The sequence below is a fragment of the Sminthopsis crassicaudata genome, chromosome 5 (genome assembly GCF_048593235.1).
Source record: "Sminthopsis crassicaudata isolate SCR6 chromosome 5, ASM4859323v1, whole genome shotgun sequence".
In the NCBI taxonomy this organism is placed as follows: domain Eukaryota; kingdom Metazoa; phylum Chordata; class Mammalia; order Dasyuromorphia; family Dasyuridae; genus Sminthopsis; species Sminthopsis crassicaudata.
The window spans coordinates 163,141,780-163,165,357 of NC_133621.1; the positions used below are offsets into that span (position 1 = coordinate 163,141,780).

At 34.0% G+C, this 23,578-nt stretch overlaps 1 protein-coding gene across 7 annotated transcripts in view; it reads left to right on the top strand.

Annotated features, from left to right (window-relative positions):
• Positions 1–2,473: 2,473 nt before the first annotated feature.
• Positions 2,474–23,578, top strand: part of UPF2 (UPF2 regulator of nonsense mediated mRNA decay) — a 183,913-nt gene continuing 162,808 nt past the window's right edge. For 4 of the 7 annotated variants that reach the window (XM_074268650.1, XM_074268645.1, XM_074268651.1 and 1 more), the window contains exons 1-4: positions 2,654–2,738; positions 7,376–7,755; positions 10,282–11,061; positions 22,788–22,948. In XM_074268650.1, the coding sequence (XP_074124751.1) occupies positions 7,394–7,755; positions 10,282–11,061; positions 22,788–22,948 (1,303 nt within the window). In that variant the 5' untranslated portion in view covers positions 2,654–2,738; positions 7,376–7,393. Of the gene's footprint in view, positions 2,572–2,653; positions 2,739–3,176; positions 3,201–4,141; positions 4,244–7,375; positions 7,756–10,281; positions 11,062–22,787; positions 22,949–23,578 lie in introns of those variants that run through there. The other 3 variants (XM_074268647.1, XM_074268648.1, XM_074268646.1) reach the window with 3 other exon arrangements.

Here is a 23,578-nt window from a genome sequence, read left to right on the forward strand (position 1 = left end):
TAAGTGGTCTTATTTTTTACCAAGACTATCTCCTATACTACTTTAAATAATTCCATTCCATCGTTTTCTCTAACAGAGTACTTTCTATGTGATACCCACTTTCACCTATATTCAATTTCTCCCTGTCAACTTGCTCATTTTCTACTGCCTACAACCATGACCATGTCTCCCCTATTTTGAAAAAGATCTAATTTGATGCTTCCATTCTTTACTATGGTCCTAAATCTCTTCTGCCCTTTGTAACTTAAGGATCTTTGTTAAAACTGTCTATAATAGATGACTCCATTTTTTTTCTCTCCTTAATTCTACACAACCTTCCTTTTGAGCTTCTCATTCGCTGAAACTGCTCTCTCCAAAGTTACTAATGATGTCTTAGTTGCTAAATCCTATTTTTTCCCTCTATCTTCATTCTCTTTTAATCTTGAATCTCCAATTGTCTTTTAGACATCTTAAACTGTATGCCCAGTAGTTACCTCAATATGTCTAAAATGAACTCATTATCTGCCTCTGTAAACCTTGCTCTTTTCCTATCTTCCTTATCAACATAGAAGAAGACAACATCATCTTTCCAGTTATTCAGACTTATAGCCCGGAATGATCCTGGATTCCTCACTATCACTTACTTTCTACATTCTAGCTGTAAGTTCGAATATTAAAAGGTGAGAGAGTTTGAATGTAGAATAATAAATTAACATTTATTAAATTCCTAATGTGTGCTGTCAGTGTAACAAGCGCCAGGAAAACCCCCCAAAAAGAAAAAAAAAAAACTATTCCTGCTCTCAAGGAGCTAACAACCTAATGGGGAAGACGATATGCAAACATATATATTCCCTCACTTTTTTATCGAAAAAAGGCTTTTTTTTTTTTTTTTTCAATTCTTCAATCTAAGCCTGTTAATTGTTTGGCGTTCAGTTGCATTTTACATTTGTATTACAGTAATCATTAGGTGTATTGCTTTTCTGCTTCTTTTTACTTTATTCTGTATCAGTTCCCCTAAATCTCCCCATATTTTTCTTCATTCAGTCTTGAAGCACTGATTCTTTACCTTAGTTCTGTAAAGTCAGTGAATCTAAGTACCTTGAGGTCATAAAGTTATTAAGTTAAAATGTGATATTTTGTTCAGACATAGACACTTCCTGTAAAGTATATTACCCAGGAAAGTTTTTAGTATAATTATTGCCACTCCGCAAACATTAAGCACTTACAGTATGTAAGGCACTGTGTTAAATGATGAGGATACAAATATCTGCACACCTGGGCTGTGCTTAAGGAATTCACAACTGACTGGGGGGTGCGCGCAAGGAAGCTGCACATCCAGAAGGAGCACAAGCCCATGATGAGCCTCCTCCTTCCCGTAGTCAGTCAGAGGCGAGAGGTAGAGTGAGTACTCAGATTTGCAGGATGCGATTTCCTCCGGACGAATTTCTTAAAGATGGAAAGATCCTAAGAAGTCCAAAAGCAGCATAGTTGGTGGGACATTGGACAGCGGATATAGACCAATGTCTTCCTTTCCTCTTCCACCTAATGTTCTCATTTTCGATCGAAGAATGTGATCACTTATCTACGCTTTTAAGAAGAAAGATTTGTTGGGAAATTAAACGCGATAATGCAAAACGCAAAAGGCTGAACCCCCCCTTGGGAAGTAAGAACTGAAAACGGAGAAAGGTCCTTCGTAAAGCACTCCATCACGCAGGTGTTCCTTTCTTGATGTCTACGCGAGCCTGGTTAGGTGATGTCAATGTTTCCAAAAGTTAGGGAGTGACGTGGGCATATTCAATAGGACCAGGAGTTCTCCTGGGAAGTGTTTGTTCATAAACCTACTGAACTTGGTTCTTTCCAAGAATGGCAAGAGAGTTGAGGCTCCCATTAGGAAGCCTGGAGGATTTTTTTTTTTTTTTTGGCGAACATCTTTTATTTTCATTACCCCTTTTCCCTTCGAATCGAGAGATGGTTAAATCTGTTACAAAATCTGCAATGTTCCAAAGGATGGCTTCAACCCCATAGTCCAAATGCTTCGTTTACCACTGTCACTAAACTTTGCCTTTTCAAAGTTTAACCCTCAAGTTCCCGTCGAGCTACGTTAATTTTGTCCCCAATATGCTACCGTACTGGTTTTAGCCCCTCCCACCTAGGGCCTCATGTCCCAGTTCCCACTCCCTCCTTATTGAAGTTGCGCCTGCGCATTTCTTTTTCCTGCTCTCTCCCTTTCCTGGTGACCAACCCACTTCCTGTCTCCTGGCTGTCCGAACGCTCCTCCTTTCCTTTGCTGGGGCCCCGCATTGAAGAGGTGGTGGTGGGTGGAGAGAGGTAGCGAAAGCTGTCCTTGATACCGCCTGTTTGAAAATCCCACTTATCTCCCCCTCCCAGCCAGGGGTCTGAACTTGTCAGGGTGGGGTAGTTCGTATTTCCGTAGAGAACCTGGGGATCGCCATCCCGGAACCGAGGAGCGGGTGGTAAGCAACCACCCGCAAGCTGGCGGGTCGGGAGACTTTCGTTCAGGCAATCACGCGGACAGCTTCTTCCTTCCACCTCCCTCCGCCCCGCCCCCACCCGCAGCTCGGGTCCGCGTTGGTGAGTGGCGGGCGGGAGGGCCAGCGGGCGGGGGGAGGGAGGGGGAGCTGAGGGGAAGGCGGGTCCTCGTCGGGGAGATAGGTGAGGGGGGGGAGGGGAGAGAGGAGAGCAGGAGCGGTGGAGTTGGTGCTGGGAAACCCGGGGCTGATGTTGACAACAGGCGAGAGGTGAGTGCCGGGAACGGAACCTCTTCCCTCTCCACATTCGTCCTCAGCCCCTGAGGCAGGAGTCGCGGGGTAGAGGGAGCGAAACCTACCCTCCCAGCTCCCTGGGGCGGGCGACTGGGGGGGAGGGAGGGACGCGAATGAGGCGCCTCCCCCCCTTCCATACCTTAGCTCCCTGTGGGGACCGAGGCGGGGGACGGAGGCGACGGGGTCTCCCTCTCCCGGCCCCCGCCCACTGGAGGAGGGGAGGGAGGGGGTGCGTGTCCCTCGGAGCTTGGGCCGGGCCGAGGGCTGGAGATGGAGAGGTCCGAGGGAGTTAGGGGGCGTGGATCTGGTTGGGGAGAGAGTTGAAGGGCGATTTTCGGTTTTTTTGGGGGGGTGGGTAGCTGGGGGCGGGTGGTGCTTCGAGGAGCATCGGTGGCGGGGTGAGCATGAGGTGTGCAGCGAACGTGTGAGCGGGCGGAGGTGCGTATGTCCTGGGGCCGGGAGCCCGGGGCCACGAGTAAATCCGCGTTTGGGGAGAGTGGGGAAGGGAAGGAAAGTTTGCCGGGACTGAGCTCGGTGAGGAGCGGGAGAGCCGGGATCCGGGGCTGTGCAGAACCAGCGTGGGGGTGGGACTGGGACCGGGGGTTTGGAGGTTCCTGGGGAAGTGACATTTGGGTTTAACTTCCTCCAGATCCTTTCCCCCCTATCCTCCCAAGGGCTGCACGGGACTTGTGGGCTTCGGATCTGTCACAGCAGACCAGCCAAGTTGCCTGTCCCAGAAGAGTCTTTTACTGCCTTTATCTTTTAGCCTTTTTGCCCCATAGGCATTGGCCTATGAGGGGGAAAACGTGAGCCATACTTAATAACTCTCGGAATCGAAAGTAAATCCAATGGACTCATCCTTCTTTTTATCTATTACGGCTTTTTTCTTCTAAGTGTTGGAATTTTTGGTTAACTTAGTTTAGATCATTCTACCTCTACAGACCCTCATGTTTCAGTGCATGCTGGTGAAACTTGGCACACATACACACACACAGAATCCCTTTTGAATAAACTTTTGCCGACTGTTATTCTTTAAAACATAAAAATTATGGACAAGAAGCTGATTTGTTAGGTTTGTGTTCAATAGTACTCTTAGATTCTGCAAGTTTGAAAAACAAGGGTACAAAGAACAAACCAATATTCTCTTATTGATTTAGAATGTGGATTAATAATTTCATATTTTAATCTATAATCCATGTATTAGCTTTTAAAAGGAAAATGATACTTTTCATATTTGATTTATTCTTCCTAAGGTGTGGTGCTATTGGGGGAATGTTATCTAAGTAACAGCTTCCAAAAGTTAATTGATAAGATTTTTTCAAGACTTCCCTACTCATGGCTGATAATAGCTTACTTTGTTACAGCGTTTTAATATTTTGAAGTGCTTTCCTCATGTAAAAATTATTATTCACATTTTACAGATGAGGAAACCCAGGCATAGAGAGGTTAAGTGACATTGCCCAGGGGTACACAACTAGCTAGTAAGTATCTCTGAGTGGGACTTGAACTCGGGTCTTCTGATTGCAGACCAGTGCCTTTTTCATTACTTAAGGTTGCCTTCTCACAACAAATGGAAATCTTGCTTTTTCAAATACTTTATTAGAAAGAAGGTACCAACTGCCGGAATCAGAGATTTCAAGGTAGAACAATCATTTAATTCAACCCTTTCTAAGGAAACTGAGGCCCCAAGTTAAGTAATATGTACAAAGTCACACAAGTATTACAAGCACAATGAGAAATTGAACTCGGTTCTAATTTCAATGCTTTTTTTTGCTGCTCTGAACTGACTTTGTGAATGGAGAGCTCTCAGACAATGCAATTTTATTTTCAGGATCTTTCTTTTGTTTCAATAAAAGGATTTAACTTTTCTACCTCAATTATTTATAATACTTATTTTAAGCTTTTCCAGCATTTATACCTGATAAAAGTAGTGAATTATGGAATTTTAAAATAAAGAATTTCAGTATTATATCAAAAGTAATGTAGTGCACAGTTGAACTTAGAAGCTAAAATGTTAAAGCAATACTTGGTTTGAATCAAGTGGGCTTTTTTTTTTACTTAGCTTTCTAAACGTGGTAGACAAATGAATATAGTGAGAAGAGACAAGTTCTAGTTCTGGTATGGCACCTTTAATTGGTTTTAAGCATCTTTTCACTTCCCTGGATCTGTCTCTTGGACTAAAATTGAAGTTTAGTTGATTACCAAGATCCCTTCCAGTTACAATAAGACTTTGGTTGAACTTTTTTGTTTTTAAAAAAATTCTGTAGGCCATAGGCTTATATAGGTAATTGTACTTTTAGATGAACTTTTTATGGTAGGTAAATTTGCTAATGACTCATTCTGAATATTAACTTCCAGTACTAGGATCAATGAATGAAAAAGTGTTTATTAAATGGTTATTACATACCTACAACTGTGTTAATCCCTGAGGATATACACAAAAGCAAACCAGTCTTGAGTGGTGCTTTCCAGGCATATAGAGGATTGGTTCCATGTTTTTGAGATTAAAGATTGAAGAGACAAACTTCTTTTTCTAATACTGTACAAATGTGCATACAGTTTGCAAAGCTATTAAAGCATAAACCATTTCTCTTTTATAAATGCCACTGATAGAATTTATTTTTGTAATTGATAGATTTTATTGTTTTTTAAGAAGAAAAATAACCTCTAGATTTAATCTTTATAACTTAACATGCTAAATTTGTAATGTGTCTGTACTTTGCTCATCATCCAAAAATTGTGGTAGTTGTTCTCAAATAGTTATCAAGTAGTATCTGTTGGTTGTAAAATTAGAATGAATAAATACTGATAAACACTATGTTGCTTTTTACTTCATAATAATAATTGATCCATAATCAGGAGATTGTGTAAATGTTTCTTCATTGGTGCAGTATCCAATATGTTCTAACGCTTACAATTGTTGCCTTTGTCATCCTCTTAAATCCTTAACAAAAGATCTATCCAAAAGGTTAGAGGGTATTTCTAATCGTTTGAATAGTGTAGAAATAGTAATATCTTTAAAATATTTTGGCATGAACTAAATGCAGCTCTTAAATAGTCTTATATTCGCTGCTTCAGTCTAACACTCAGGTGTCAGACCATACATTTTATTGAAGCAAAGCACAAAAGTTTCTGCTAATTGAGTTTCATTTATTATACACTTAGGAATCATATTCAGAACTTATGTTTTAGTTTTATTTGTTAGAGCCTTGAATATCCTATGCTTTTAGGACAATGTATTAGAACCACCCATTAAAATGTCTGTGAAACTGGAAGTATTAAGAATTGATAACTGCATTTCCAAATATTTGGTATATTTACTTTGCATGTGTATTGAAAAGAAAAAAACCCAAAACAATAAATTATGATTCTGGATTTAGAAGACTTAGCTTTGTTAGATTATATGGACCAAGAAAATTGGAAGGAAAAGGAAAGAATGAGAAAAGTATGGAGAAACAAATATATCTGACAGTACATTTATTTCAGGTGGCCCTAGCTGAAATAATTCACGAAGAACAAAGTTAATATAAGCATTTATTGAAAATATGTTATTTGATAAACAATTTGCATTATTCCTTGTTTAATCTGTATTTAAAACATTTTTAAAATTCTATTTGCCACTTTTAAGGCACATTTTAAGAAAACTAGTAATATTTTTCCTTAAATATATCTTGGCATTTTCCCCCCCATGTATATAAAAACAGGCACCTGAAATTGGCTTCCACTTTGAAGAATGGTTGCCTGGGCACTGAAGGATTGACTTGTCTAGGGTCACACAGCCATTATTTGTCCTGGGCAGAATTTGCACTTAGGGTTTCCTAAAGTTTTCCTTATTTTTCCTGATTCTAAGGCTATCTCTTTATTATACCAAGCTGTTTTTCAGTGTTACAAGTATATCTTATGGATAGATTTTTGCCATCACATTATAGTTATTTCAGCCTCCTCTCCTCTTTGAAGCATTTAAAACAAATTCTTAACCCTTTTTGTGTCTTGGACACCTTCTCAATTGTTTTTAAATGTATGAAAAAATAGAATTATAAAGGAAAACCAATTATATTGAAATACAGTTACTAATACTTTTTTTTTTTAAAGTTCATAGATCCCAGGTTATGATCCACTGGTTAATACCAACTGGAAAAATTATTCTGTCTTATGAAAAGTTTATTGTGATGCTTGGAGAAATTTGGTTTTAATGTTTTACTCAGATTAATTTTTCTTGTAGTAGTTACTATCATCTATTGGTCACATTAGTGAAGTAAAAGGTGGGAATCTTGTAGTCTTTTCATGGTTCTTTATAATGCTGGACAAATCATCTGTACTTTTTTCCTGGAAGTATAACAAGCTTTTGAGGAATAGTGTGTAAGCCACTTTTGTCAAGGTTTATGAAATGTTTGCATGAAGAAAAATATTTTAAAACTCTGAAAGGCAGGTAAAAGTATTAGTGATAGGCCAAAATTATTACTTGCATTTTAGTTTTACATTGAGTAATATTTATTTAAAATTTTAATAAACTTATTATAATTCCTTTTTAGGAAATAATCATGCTACAAATTGTTAAGAAAAAGGCATTACATTAACAGACTCAAAACACTAATATTTTTGTATTTTTGCAGATTGTCCTGGATAACATAATGCCAGCTGAGCGTAAAAAGCCAGCAAATATGGAAGAAAAAGAATCTTTATTAAATAACAAAGAAAAAGAGTGCAGTGAAAGGAGATCAGTAAATAGCAGGGAAAAAACAAAAGATGATGTCAAACTTACCACTAAGAGAGATGTAGTTAAAGTGCCTGAGGATAAGAAAAAAAAGTTGGAGGAAGATAAACGAAAAAAAGAGGATAAGGAGCGAAAGAAAAAAGAGGAAGAGAAGATGAAAGCTGAGGAAGAATTAAAGAGACGAGAAGAGGAAGAAAAGAAGAAGCTTGAAGAGGAAGAGAGAAAGAAGCAAGAAGAGCGGGAGAAACGTCAGCAAGAAGAAGCAGCTGCCCAACTGAAGTAAGGAGTGTCTTATTTATTCTATATAGAATCAGAGATTCAGAACAGCAAGGGATCTTAGAGAGTAATGGACTGTAGAAATATAATTGTGTTCACGGGTGTTTTTTAATCTTGTTTTGGGGGGAAATAGCAAGGTTTAAAGTCATTAAAATGAAATTTTTTTCTTAACTGTAAGCTTTGACTTCATCTTTTGAATTGGGGCCATATTTGACAAATCATCGTTTCTTACTCTGTTCTTAAGTATGAATCTATTCAGTTAATATATTCCAAGTCACAGTGAATAGTGTTTTGTATAGGACAGTAAGGTGAAACTTACTATATAAGTTGTATGATACTGTATTCATCTCTTTTCTAATTAAAATAAATTGACTTTTTAGAGTAGTTTTCCCAATTTCAAAATCAGTGAAAAACAGAAAACAAACATCTACAATACTTGGCTAGATTCGGGGAGATATAAAATTCATATACTATAATGGTCCCTGTTTTCAAGTTGCTTAAAGTAGGGGGTTATTATGATACTAATATGTGAGTATTAATTTCTAAATGGAATGCTATGGGAATTGTTAGTGGAAAGTTTGTTACCAGTTATCATATATAAGTGGGCACATATTACTACAGTAGAACTTTGATGAGGCAGAGTTAATGTATTTGGTTGGAGTATAGCCTTTGTGGAAAAGTAATGTAAGATAAGCATGGGAAGTTAGATGTGAAGTTCTTTGAATGTTAAGCAAAAGAAATTGAATGGTAAGCAGTAAGGAACCCTGTAGATTCTAGAGTAGGGGATTGACATGACCAGATATTTATGCTTAACAAATGTTATCCTAATAATGCTATGTAAATGGATAGGAGAGTAGAAAAAGCTGTTTTGAAGCTATTCTAATCAGACCAATAGAAAATAATCAAAAACTCTGAACTAGGCTCATAGCTGTGGAAATAGAGAGGTGAGGTTTGTAGCCAGAGCTGGAATTGGTATTTGAATGGATCTTAGAACAAAGAAGGGAAAAGTCAGTGGTTTACTTTGAGGTTACTGAAAGTGTCTACTTTCAGCATCAACACTTATGAAAATCATAAAGTCATTAGAAAGAGCTGGTTTAAAGAAAAAGATAACTTGGGTTTGGACCTGTTGAGTTTGAATTTCAAGTGAGATATCTAGGTATATATGTGCAGTAGGCACATATAGGTGATAAATGAAGCCATGTGAATGAGTGGGATTACTGGGAGAAGAGGTCCAAAGACAGAATTGGGGAAGACTAAAAGAATTCAGCATTTTTGAGATTTAAGGAAAGATTATCTAGTGGGAGGAGAAAGGTAGTACTAGGAGAAGCTTCCAGATTACAAATTGTAGAGAACTCTGAATATAGACAAGTGTTAGGAAAAACTGTTGAGGACAATTGTACACTTGTAAAACAGTTCATTTTCTGCTAATCTTTTAATTTTTCTAATTCTATAAAATAGAAACCTTTAGAACTTTTCTTGAGCAGGAAACTTAGCACTTTTTCTAAACACATCTTAGCCCCTGGACTCAAAGCAGCAGTAGTTAGTCTAAGAATATTCAAATTCTTGAATCTCAAGGGTTTCCTGAATTTTGTATTTCAGTTTTCTTTGTATTATTAATGGCACATAGCCTTAGTTTTTCAAAAATTCTCTTGAGAGTATAAATGTCTTCAACTCATGTGAAAAGCAAATTTAAAAAATTCTGTATTTAACAAGGGATATGTTGCCTTATGCTGTTTCACTTCTTAAGCGTATTATTTGATCATAGAATTTATATCTGGAAAGGACATTAGAGATTCTCTGGTCCATACTACTTAATTTTATGGATGAAGAAACTGTGTCTCAGGGGTCATATGGGATCTAAATAATAGTTTATTACTTTTTGATGATAGTATTGTATTGTTGGCTTAGCCTTTATCTTATTTTATTGAAGATTTTTGTGAATTTTTTGAAAAACACTGTTAATTCTCATTAGACAGATCTTCTACTTGGCTTACACAGCCTTTAGGAACCTAATTATGCCATGAAAAGGCATTGAAATAGAACTTTGTGGAGGAAAATAGTCTTGTCAATTTTTACCAAACCTAGGCATAGAATTATAGATTAAAAAGAATTTAAAGGTTATCTAATCCAACCACTGAAGCCAAGTGTTTTCCTTCAGAGATATTTTGTCTTTTAATTGCCCCTAGCTTTAACTATTCACTTTTCCAACTTAAGATCAATTTGAATTTAATTAAGTTCCTTACAGTGCCTTATCACCCAAAATTAATGCTATTAGCAGGTAAAAGGAATATGTTCTCTATTTGATCAAATAAGAGAATTCTCAAATTATTCAAAATAGTGAAAGTTAACATTTACATTTTTGGAAAGAATATCAACATTAATGCAAGTGCTTTTGTTAAATAAAGCTACCATTTTATTTCAGTAATTTTTGCTTTGGCTTCTGGCCTTGAATTAAGGGAGTGTTGTTTTTATGATGTACAATTTATAAATTACTCACTCAAATGTAAAATATTTTTTCTTTTTATGTAGAGAGAAAGAAGAATCCCATCAGCTTCATCAGGAAGCATGGGAACGACATCAAGCAAGGAAGGAACTTCGAAGCAAAAACCAAAATGCACCAGACAACCGACCAGAGGAGAATTTCTTTAGCAGATTGGACTCAAGTTTGAAGAAAAATACAGCTTTTGTCAAGAAATTGAAAACTATTACGGAGCAACAGAGAGACTCCTTGTCCCATGATTTTAATGGCCTCAATTTAAGCAAATACATTGCAGAAGCTGTTGCTTCTATTGTGGAAGCTAAGCTAAAAATTTCTGATGTGAACTGTGCTGTGCACTTGTGCTCTCTCTTTCACCAGCGCTATGCTGACTTCGCCCCATCTCTGCTTCAGGTTTGGAAAAAACATTTTGAAGCAAGAAAAGAGGAGAAAACTCCTAACATTACCAAACTAAGAACTGACTTGCGTTTCATTGCAGAATTGACCATAGTGGGGATTTTCACTGACAAAGAAGGTCTGTCCTTAATCTATGAACAACTGAAAAACATTATTAATGCTGACCGTGAATCCCACACTCATGTGTCTGTGGTGATTAGCTTTTGCCGGCATTGTGGGGATGATATTGCTGGATTGGTACCAAGGAAAGTGAAAGGTGCTGCAGAGAAGTTTAATTTGAGTTTTCCTCCTAGTGAAATAATCAGTCCAGAGAAGCAACAGCCTTTCCAGAACCTGTTAAAAGAATACTTTACATCTTTGACCAAACACCTCAAAAGGGACCACAGGGAGCTACAGAATATTGAGAGACAAAACAGGTGATTTTCAAATGTTTCTCAGGAATTGAGAATTTATTTTGGAGCACATACTTAAATATTAAATCACAATGTCACTGAAAAAAAAAAACTTGTGGATGTTTGCAGGTGATTCCTTAAAATATCAGTAAATTTTCCAAATGTTAAGCTTTTTTTAAAGAACTCATGTTTGAATATAAAACTATAGGAGATTTTGTTTGTTTTAGAGTCTGGCGAGTATTGTGGTTTCTACTTTGTGACTAATTTTTTCCATTTCTATTCAGTTTGGAATCCCTCATTTAAATTTGGAAATAGCATTTCATTCTCTGTCACTTTAACTGTTATTTATTTGCTCTTATTTTTCTTTGTATATCCTTTTCCCTTTCTCCTAACTGCACTTGATAATATAGATTTACTTGAATTATTTTATTTTGTATTATCCATGTCAGTGTCAGATACTGGCACAATAAAAAGGAATCAGAATAATTGCTTAACTGAACAGAGGTAGTTCAGGTTTATGAATTTTGGACTCAGTGCCTTGACACTGATTTGGAAAAACTCCTTAATTTGCTAGGCAAATTCCTTGTAGACATCTGTATTCGAGGAGCCTCCCAAATCCCAAGGAAATTATCCTGGAGAACCAATAGAATATATAATACTTATACCTCCTGATATATACAGGAAAGTCTTTAATTTGGGTCCAAACTTCAAAGTTTGGACTCATCAATACCCAGAGCTATAAAATATTAACAAGCTATGACCTGTGGACAGTGTAGCTACAATGATTTTTTGGTGGGAGAGGCAAGAAAGGAGTTGTCAATGAAGTGATTATTGAGGAAGAAGGGCTTTTCCTATCCTCGCCATTGTTTGCAGTAGTAGGAATTATGATTTTAAGTGGTCCTGTGGATAGACCAGGGAGGCCACTGAACTAGCACAAGAGATATAGTTGAGTGCTTTTAATGAGAAAGGGACTGCAAAGAAAGCCAGGATAGAAGTGAAAGTTTTGGGCTGTCTGTAGTTGCTAAAGAAAATACAAAGTATTTTTAGAAATAAGGCTTCAATCAATTTAATAGCAGCAGACCAGTTCAGATTCAACCTCTGCCACTTGCTACCCATATGAATTTAGTCAAATCACTTAACTAGCCTTTCAGGTTTTCAGTATCCTTACATCTAAAAAGAAGTCATTTGACTGAGTACTCCTCCAAAAATTCTTTCTCGCTTTAATCTGTGATCCTATGAGCAATTGCCTTTGAACATTCGGGCTTTTGTAGATATTGAGAGGAAACTCAAAATGCATATATAGATTTTTATTGTACTAAGTACGTTAAATTTGAATGACATTGATTGTCACATTTTATATTAATTAGTTTTTTTTTTTTTTTTAATTTTAATTGATATCTTTACTTTTTGTTTCACCTATATTGCCTATTCTGCCCCCTTCATTCTTCTCCCAGGGAGTCATTCCCTATAGCAAAGAATGAAAAGGGGGAGGGGGGAGACATTTTAACCAAACTAATGGATTTTCTAAAAAAGTATAATATGTTCAGTGTGTCATAGCAATAGACTTTAGCCTTTGCAAGGAAGAAGAGAAAGATGCCTTCTTTGTGGTGTCAAACTTGGTATTTATAGTTTAATCTTGTTGGTTTTTGTTTTTTTCTTTTCATTTACATTGTTGTAAGTTTTTGTCTATATTATTTTTCTGGTTTTACGTAACTTCATTTTGCATGGGTTCATAGAAATCTTCCCTTGTTTTCCTGTATTCATTATATTCATGTTTTCTTACAGTGTAGTAATATTCCATCATATTCATGTATGACAACTCACCTCAATTAGTTATTCCTCTGATTTGATGGACTTTGTTTTCAGTTCTTTGCTGTTATTTAAAAAAAAAAAAGTGATACTATAAATATTTTGGTGTATTTGATATCTTTGTTTTATCATTTATTTTTTGAGGTAAATATCTAGTGATGGAATCTCTAGGTATAAGATTATGGACATTTTGAGTTACTTTGCTTTCCAAATTTCTTTTCTTAGGGGTTAGACCCATTTACAGTTCTGCCAACAGTGCATCAAAGTGCCTGTCTTTCTGCAACATCTACAGCATTGATTATTCCTCTCTTTGTCATAATTGCTATTTTATTGGTTATGTTACTATTAGTGTTTTGGAGCCTTCTTTCACATAGTTGTAAAAATAGTTTGCAAATCTCTGAGAACTTGTTAATATCCTTTAATCACTCACTTATCTCTTGGATGACTTTTTATCCTTTAAATTTCTGTCAGTTGTCTAATTTTTTTGAATGTCAGATCCTTATCAGAGATAATTGCTATATTTCATTTAGTGACAGCTTACATCTTATATTATTTTGAACCTAAATGCAAATTTTCATATTAAAGAATGGGAGAAAATGAGGCCACATAAGCCACAAATTGATTTTTAACAATGAATAAATTCGCTTTAAAACACATTTATTAAGTGCCTTCTATATGCAGTGTACTGTAATTAGTGCTGTGGTCACAAAACTGTTCCAGCTTATACAGTACTTTAAGATCTGTAAACCCCTTAACATATTTGTCATTTAATCCTTACCACAACCTTGTGAGATTGGTGTTATTATTATCCCCATTTTACATTGGGAAGAGCCCAGAGAAGTTAAATGATTTGCCCAGGGTCACACAACTAGAGGATTTGAGAGTGAGAAAATTGGAACCAAGTTTCTAAAACTATCCACTAGAATGCGATTCAATAAGATTTGTTATAATTGTATATAGAGACGCATGAAAGATCATTTTTGGAAAAAGTTCTCATTGGGTTCGAGTGCTGACACAATGCTTCCAAAATCCTATGTTGCTCTATAAGTATTATTGAAATTAGTTTTTATTTTCTAGGTGTCAAGGCACTGAGTCCAAAATTCATTTTATATATATATATATATATATATATATATATATATATATATATATATATATATATATATATATATATATATATATATATATATACATATATATATATATATATATATATACACACACACACATATAGATATTGAACAGGAATATACTAGTTATTCTGTTCTGGTTGTGCTTGCTTTTACATTTTTATTATCCTTTCTATTGGCATACGATATTAATTTAGGGAAAGAAAATTGTTAGAACTGTTAGGAAGAAAGGGACCTAGAAGTTATCCTCATCATTCCCATTTCCTGACAAAATGGGTCATTTAATCTTTACTTATATAACTCCATTGATAGAGAACGTGATCTGTAAGGCAATAGTCCAGTCCATCTTTGGACACTTAAATGGACATCTTTTTTCTAGTACATCCCAAAACAAATTTCATCCTTTGTCAGAGTAATAATCCTTTAGTTTTTTGAAGATAGCTTTTATGTCTTCTTTGTTCTCTTCCAGCTCAAACATTTCTTGTTCTTCTTAGGACATGGTTTCCAGATCCCTTATCATATTGGTTACTTTTCCTCACCTTCCTCTTCCCCATCCTTCACACTGCCATTCATTAAAATATTCTTGGAGCTTAGCACAGTATTCCAGATGTCTGTTCATCAGTGCAGACTATTATTATACCTTGTATCTTTTTGTTTTGGATTCTGGATATTCTGGATTAATGTGTTTAATTACATGAGCTGAAGCTGTAATATACTCTTCACTCATTAAAGAGTCAAAAATAAAAGCTTTTTTTCCCCACATGAACAATCTAATCTAGGTTTCTCATACCCTGAATTTGGTATGTAATTAACTTTTTTTGTAACTAAGTATAACATTCTACACAAATTCTTCCTAAATTTAATATTGTTGGTGTGAATTCAATGCATTGTCCTGTAGCATTAACTTTCTTCCTATTGTATTAATTCACCCTTCTGGTTCTGTGCTACCAATAGATTTTTGTAATTACACTTTCTATGGTTGTCTTTAAGAAAGTAGGAAACTGGCTAGGTCCAAGGACAAAGCCTAGTGGCACTTTACCAGAGACAACTTTATGTTGATCTTCATATTCTTTGACTGTTGAATCATGTGTAAATTCACCAGATGGTACTCTTATCCAGCCCATATTTCATCTTGTAATACTTTTAGTTACTTTGTTCACATGGGTAGTTAGAATCATAACATTAGAAAATAGATAGTATATAGCTCTTGGAATAATACTTGACTGTCTTCCACTTTGTATCATTACTGTTAACTTCAGGCCTGGGGATTTTTAGTAGGCTAAGTCAGAATACTAGTCAGTAATTTGAACTAATAAGAGTTGAATAGAATAGACTAAAGGACACATTTTTCACTTTTACTGGAAAAAAAATTTTTTTAAGTAATTTCTGAGTAGAAAAACTTGTAATTCTCTTAATTCTGTCTTGTTGATTCTATAAATAATTCTTTCATCTCATATTTTTGGCAAACATAGTAGGCCTAAATGTATTTTGTCATTTGAATAATTGAAATATGGGGGATTTTAATCACTACTAGGACAAAAATATCGCTGTCCTAACACAATTAATTCATATAATTAAATAATAATTATAAAATATGTATGTTTGAAAAGATACTGGGAGGGGACAGCTAGGTGGCGCAGTGGATAGAGCACTAGCCCTGAATTCAGGAAGACCCGAGTTCAAATCTGGTCTCAGACACTTAGCACTTCCTAGCTGTGTGACCGTGGGCAAGTCACTTAACCCCAGCCTCAAAAAAAAAAAAAAAAAAAGAAAGAAAGAAAGAAAAAAGAAAAGATATGTGAGAATATGTGAAAAACCATTTTTGGAAGTTATTTAAAAGAGTCTTTGAAATAATTTCTGCTTTAATATATCAAATTTTAAAGTGAACAGTTTTAATGGATTGCTATGACAATTTCATTTTGTTTAGGCAAAAACAACATCACTATCCTTTATTTTTCCTACTGCCATGTTGCTAATGGAAGACATTTATTGCTATAGTCAAATTACTTTTAAAATGGAGGCAAAAAGGATTAGAATATTTCTAAAAGAAATTTCTGGAGAAATGAGGAAAAAGAGAACTAAAAGCAATAGGGTTTTTTGTTTTGTTTTGTTTTGTTTTTAAAGATTCCCTGCCTAGTTCTTTCAGAATTATTACTGTGTTTTGTACTAATAAGGTCACAACTAAAATGAATTTTCCATCTTCTTGCCAGGGTTTTCTTTTTATAAGAGTTTGTCTAATCAACGACCAACATAATATAGTTTTGGCAAAATCTTTCGTTTCATATTTTTAGCTTTATTAAGAACTGAAATTCTTATATTCTCTAATGCCAGGCTTCTTAAATTTGTTTCACTTGAGATCTTATTTTACCAAAGTATACAATTATATAAAATAGGTAGGCAAGTAAAACATTTACTGATAATCATAATTTTGAAACTCCCACATTCTGAGGACCCCCCCCCAATGAAGTGAAGCTGAGCTTTAATGCCCCCCTCCGCTTTTTTTTTTCTTTATGCTTTGTTTGCTTTCTCTAGTACCTTTCACTTTTCTGTCTTAATCTTTCTGTTACTTTTTTACATGTTTTAGCTCTATTAAGGCCTACTCCGAAGCCTCGCTGTTTTGATGATTGCGGGTTATAAGATGTGCCAGTATCTTATAGCTCCAGCAGTTTCTATCAGGTTGGAAAGGTTTCAGGTATTAGCTCATTCTAGTAATAGGGATTTAGCATAAGATTGGCCACAGGGTGATGATTTTTGCAATCAAGAGTTTTGCCAACTCTTAAATATTTTTATCTTCTAAATTTTATCGGTAATCTTGTCTATTAGTCTGAAGTAGAAGGTCTTTCATGAACCTTTCTTTCAGTGCCATTATTTAGCTTTTTAAAAGTTTCATAAAGAATTTGCTACAAACTGTTACTTAATAAATATGATATTCTTATTAGACCAAAATAGATCAAATAAAAGAATAAACTGAACAGTTTGAATAGAATTATCTTTGTAATATATATATATTTGAGAATTAAGGACTATATTGTTTATTTTAGATAGGCTTATTAAGAGAGAAATGAGAATAGTTCTGTTATATGTAAGTTAGCTTGCAATTCTAAAGATCACATGCTGCCTCCTCCTTGCTTGCTCTCAGATTATATAAGTTTTTTCACTGAAGTCCTAAATCGATGCCTTGTTGAGCTATGGAAATACTACAATCTTGAAGATTGTTCAGTGGAGTTTAAACTCAGGTCCTGTAATTTTATATATAGGTTTGCTGATAGCTGTTATGAAAGATCTAAGTTAGCTGAGTTTTGAGAGGCTATATTAGAGAATGCATTTTTTGGGGCATATAAACTCATTAGTAACTTGATTATGGTATATAAGGATTGCAATCTGTACAGAATAATCTCTGATGAATTCAGTCATAGTCTCTTAAAATTGAAGGTGAGGTAGAAGAGGAGGTCAAATAGTGAGCATATTATATCATAGAAGATCATTTGATTTTGCATTTTTATTGCACGTCAAGTGAAATGGCACCAATACTGTATGACTTTGTTTTATGTTATATATAGTCCTGAAAAATTATAATTAAGATAAAAATTTAATTTATTTTTAGATTGAAATTGACTTCCCTTGTACTTATAGGTATGTGTTGCCCTTACTATTCTCTAAAAATGTATGATATTTACAACTGAGAGATGCTTTGAGAGGTTTTATTTTATAGCTGAGGAAAATGAGATACAAGAGAATAAGTGGCTTATCCAGAAATCTTACAGGTAGCAAGAAACAAATCAAGAATTGCTCTGTACATGATATGCTGCCATGGAAAGGATATATTTGCTGCCTTTGTCATTCTATCGTACAGTTATTTAGTTGATCAATAATATAATTAAATTCAAAAAAATTGAATAATTATTTCATTTTTACTAAAAACTAAAAAACTCCAGTAGGATTAGACCTACTACTTATGTGCTCCCATTACCAAAGTGTTAAGTGCTTAGTGGGCACCAAGAAAATGTTTATTCAGTAAATTGGAAAGCTTCCTTGAGATACTTTTCCAACAGTTCTTCCTTCTCAAGCTCTTTGTGTCGGCATACTTTGTCAAGTGAGCCTTTACTGTAAAGTGTTAAAAGTTCATTTAAGAAATAAAACAATTCTCTGAGAACTGAGCACATTAGTTTTTAACTGGCTTCTCTTCAAGTTTTTTGAAGTTTGGTTTGATTGTTGATTTTAATTAATAGGAGAGCTGGGATATGGAAAATATGTGTGATATCTAAATAAATGGAAAACAAATTTTACTCTATTAAGAGCAAAAGGCTGAGTAAGAATTAAAAACAAGAAGTTAGACATTAAAAAAAAACTTCATTTTCATCTAAAGTGTTAACTTTGATTATTTTGATAAATTTGGAGTCATCTTGTTTCTGCTCGTGCCTAAAAAAATCAGAAAGTAGAATATATCTTGTCAAACTGGATGTGCCTGTTATATTCCTTTATAAAGCAAGAATGTGAGGACTTCTTGAAGAAATAAAAGTTGCAGGTTGTTTTAATTTGACACATTTGATAATTCCTTTTTATCATTTTTGATCACTGCCTCATTTGTACCAAAGGCTTAAGCAAAAATGAACAAAATAAACTATCTGATAGAGTGTGTGATATTCAATACCTGTAATACTCCTTTCTATTGAGAGAAGGGACATATGTTTCAACATAACTCTTAGGCCAAAATTAATCATTTCAGTTAATTGAAGTTCTTTTTTTCTAGTATTGTTTTCATTTGTTATTGTAATTATTATGTATATTATTAATTTGATTCTATCCTGTCTCATTTCATACAAATGTACTTATAGTTTCTTGTGGTGAAATAGAATTCTATTATATTTACATATCCTTGTTTGGCTAGTCTTCTTTACAGTGTTCGAGAATTTTCTAAAGCAGAAATAATAATTGGGTATTATTACATTAAAAAATATTAATTTCATCCTTATAATAGGCTCTAAATCTCAGGATTTATTAAGGAAAAGTATGTTTTTGAATTAGGAGATAGAGGGATTTTAATGATCATTTTTAATATTACCTGTATTTCCCAAAAATATCTCTACTTTTTCTCCATCCTCAAAAACCAGTGGAATTCAAAAAATCCCCATTCAACAGTTAACTCACATTGAAAAAGGCTAATGTTTTATGACCATAGTTCCCAGCCTCTTCAAAAAAGCAGGGGATGATATCTTCTCATATTTCTTCTCTGGGGCCATACTTGGTTATAATAGTTACATTAGGATCCAGTTTTGATTTTGTGCTCTTATATGTTTTGTGTTAAAATACCCTGACCCTTACTTAAATATTCAGACAGTAAAAAGGTACAATTTTGGGTAGCCTAAGAAGGTAACAGATTAGTGAATATGTATAGTTAAATAACAAATAAATCATGCTATCAGTAAGCTCTTTTAATTGATAAAAATCATAATAACTCATAATTAACTTTAGTAGCCTAGGTTTGAAAATAAAAGAAAATTAAGCTAATAACTTTATTGAGAACATTTTGAAAACTCCAATGATAAAAATATGTACTTTAAAAACAAATTGCTTTTGAAAATACTTAGTTATGAAACATGATTAACTTTTTTGCTTAGATTTCCTTTTTCATAGCAGACATCTTATAGCACCGTTAGATTGTATAATTAGGTTCAGCCATAGACAAATCTTAACCACCTGTGGCAGAAATAATTTTAATAGGCCTTTATAATATGTGATTTTTTTGGGAAAGATTTTCTTTTGTATTGCTTAGGTTTCTTTTGTGTTACTTAGTAAAATTTGCATTTCTTGAGAGTTCAGACAAATTAATGGATAGATTAGTACTTCAATATATTGTACTGGATAGTAGTTGGAGGAAGCCAGAAAGTTAGATGCTTTTTATTTTAGTTGGTGTGGATATTCTTACTTGTACAAATTGTAAACTTTTTGAATGTCTCTTAGAGTTGCTGGTCTAACTGTTCATCATTTTGACCATTTTGGGAATAAAACTTTCAGAATTAAGCTAGTGATGGGCCACTCATCTGTCACCTAGATCTTGCTTGAAACCTTTCCATTTTAGTATCATTTCCATGATAATAATAATAATAATAGCTACAACTTATATATCACCTATTTTGTACTTACTATGCAAAGTACTTTACAAATATTATCTCATTTGACCTTTTTAACAGTCCTAAGAGGTAAATGCTATCCTTATGCCTATTTTAGAGGCAAAAAGCGGTTAAATCAGTTGCCACAGATCACATATCTAGCAGTGTCTGAAACTATTTGAACACAGTTTTTCCTGACTGCAGGCCTGGTATTCTGCTGAGCTATCTAGCTTCTGGAAGTTGTGTTTACTAGCATATTCTTTGAGAATTTAAGATGTGTTCATGCCACAATGAGGTATGAGACTAGGACATTAAAGAAGGATGAGAAGCCATGTAATATTTTTAAAAATAAATTTATTGATATCTTTTGGTTTTATACTATCTAAATTTCTCTCTGTGTCCCCTTTTCTTCCTTTCCCAGAGAACTATCCCGTACAACAATTTTTTTTGAAGAAAAATTTTAAGTGAAAAAACATTAAGATGATTAATACATCTTTAAAAAATCTGAAAATATGTGAAGTGCTCTACACCTTTGGAACACTTCTTACCTTTGCCAAGTAATAGACATTGTCTTCCCAGAACTCTTCTTTGGGGCTGTACTTGTTTTTTGTTTTTTTTTTTAATTCTATTTTTTATTTAACAAAGATCTATTTTCTTCCACCTTTTTCTTCCTGTTAGAGAAAAAATAAAAATAAAACTCCTATTACATATAAACATATAAAATAAATTCTTGCACTGACCATATATTTTTTTTTAACTCTCAATCTGTCCTCTTGAATCTTGTCACCTCTCAGAAAGAAAAAGAAAAAAAAAAGGAAGCAAGCATATATTAAGCACTTGATATGGTATAGGCACTTTGCTAAGTGCTTTTACAAATATTAACTCATGTTATCTCATTTTACATGAGTCCTGAGAGAGAGGTGCTAGTATTAGCTTCTTTTTTATGGTTGAGGAAATTTGAAATAGGCTGAAGTCAAGTGACATGATTAGGGTAGGTTTGAGGCCAAATTTGAACTCCAGTCAATGTCAGCATTTATTAAGTACCTGTGCCATCCAGAAGTTTTCCTTTATATCCACAGTATTGGTTCTCTGAAATAGTAGTGGGCTTTTGCATTGATCAGAAATGTTAAAAGTTTTAAAGTTGTTTTTGTATACGTTGTTCATTTAGATCAGCCCTTGGTATAGTATCTGGTCTGTAGTTAGTGCTTAAAAATGTTTCTTGACTTCTTGTATCATTTCATTTGAATTGTCTCAATTTTTCCTAAAATCATCCCTTTTGTTATTTTCTAACAGCACAATTATATTACATTCATAAATTTTTCAATGATTGAAATCATTGGGCATCTACATTGTTTCTAAGTTTTTTTGCTCCCACAAAAATTGCTGCTAGAGGAAGCAGAGTGGTGAATAGAGCTATAGATCTGGTCAGGACGACCCGAGTTCTGGTGTAGACACTGGTTAGATACGTAAGTAGACCTTGGACAAGCCACTAAATGTCAGTTGTCTTCAGTTTCCTTAACTGTGAAATGGGGCCAGTACTAACATCTACCTTCCTGGGTTGTTGGAAGGATTAGAGGATTAAATGAAATATAAAATGTCATGTAAATATTATATAAATAAGTAATATAAGTGAAATAGTATTATATAAATATAAGGATTAAATTAAATGATATTCGTATTTTGTTTAGGATAGTGCTTTTTAACATGGTCTGCACTTAACAGTTCCTTCTCTACATCCTTCCTTTTTCCTTGCTCCTTCCCTTCTTTCTTTTTTTCCTTCTTCCTTTCCTCCCTCCCTCCTTCCTTCTTTCTTTCCTTCCTTCTTTCCTTCTATGACTTCCTTGGAGTTTGTTTCATAGTTGCTTTAGTTGCATAATTCCAAGGTATTTTTCAAATGGAAACCATGTGCCCACATTATGTCTATCTTCCCACAATACCTCCATCATTGATTTGATGGGTACAAACTGAAGCCTAATGGTTGTTTCGATTTGCATTTCTTTTAGTATTTTGCAACATTTTATAGAGTTGTTAATGTTTTAGAATTCTTTTGAGAAGTTAGTTCTTCTAATATTTTGACTACTTTTGAGGAGTAGCTTTTGGAAGCCATTTTTTAAAAAATCAGCTGTGATTAATCTAGATGTTTAATATAGAATCAATTAGTATATAATTAAGATGTTGAATATTTTAAGAATACTATGGATTTAAATTACTATGGTAGGTTTCCTCTAAAAGTTTTCATTTCTGAAATGAATTTTTTCTTTCTTTTTTTTCTTTTTCATGGTTTTTCCTTTTTGTTCTGATTTAACATGATTGTACATGTATAACCCTTATCAGATTGCTTGCAGTTTTAGGGAATGGGAAGGGAGAAAAATTTGGAACTCAAAACTTTGTGAAAATGAATGTCGAAAACTAACTTTATGTGTAATTGGAAAAACTTTTTAAAAACTTAAGTGAAAAAATTAAAATTACTTATTTTATCATTCTTTAAGGAAATCAACATTAAGATAACATTTTTAACAATTTTTGAATATAAAGATTAATTGTAGATTGAATCTTAAAATATTGTTACCAGTGTTTGTGATACCTAATTTTTGTGTCTACATTTTAAATTGTCACGAATTAATTTAATTTCAGTTTTATATAATTCTTGATCAAACATGTTTTGATAAGTTTAACAGACTACTTCATTCTTTGTTTATAGACGTATTCTACATTCTAAAGGGGAGCTGAGTGAAGATCGACATAAGCAGTATGAAGAATTTGCTATGTCTTATCAGAAATTACTGGCAAATTCTCAGTCTTTAGCAGACCTTTTGGATGAAAATATGCCTGATCTTCCTCAGGACAAACCAACACCAGAGGGTAAGCTATCATAATAAACAAATTTTGACACCTATTTATTTATTACTAATTTTTCTTTAGGATTAATGTTGTTTATTGGCTACAAATGAAAATTATCCCTAGTTTTTTCTTTTTCAGAGTTTTTCCTATAGTGAATAGTATTAAAACTTGATACAGTTGAGAACTGACAGGATGGTATAGTGCAAAGTAAATTGGTTTGGGATTCAGAAATCTGGTTCTAGTTTCCATGCTTTGTAATATTGAATAATCCCTTCAGATCTTATCTTCCTTATCTGTATAATAAAGGAGTTGGACTAGTTCATTGATCTATCTGAATTTTTCTGAATCACATTATAAACTCACCAATAGGCTATTTGTCTTATTTTCTAGATCTCTCAAATTCAAGATTTCTTGGATTCAGAAAGATTAATTAATCTATTATTCTATAAATAAGGAAATTAAGACTTAGAGAGATTAAATGATCCATATACTTAAATTTTTTCCTCCATTTCTTCACTGAGGAAAGATGGTACTTTGAATTTACTGTCTTACACTAGGGAAAAAAGTTGTTTCTGGGTTGATGCTTGAAAGCTTAGATAGGCTACTGCTAAAAATTGACTTTTAGTATTGTTAAATTTATATAATACCTGA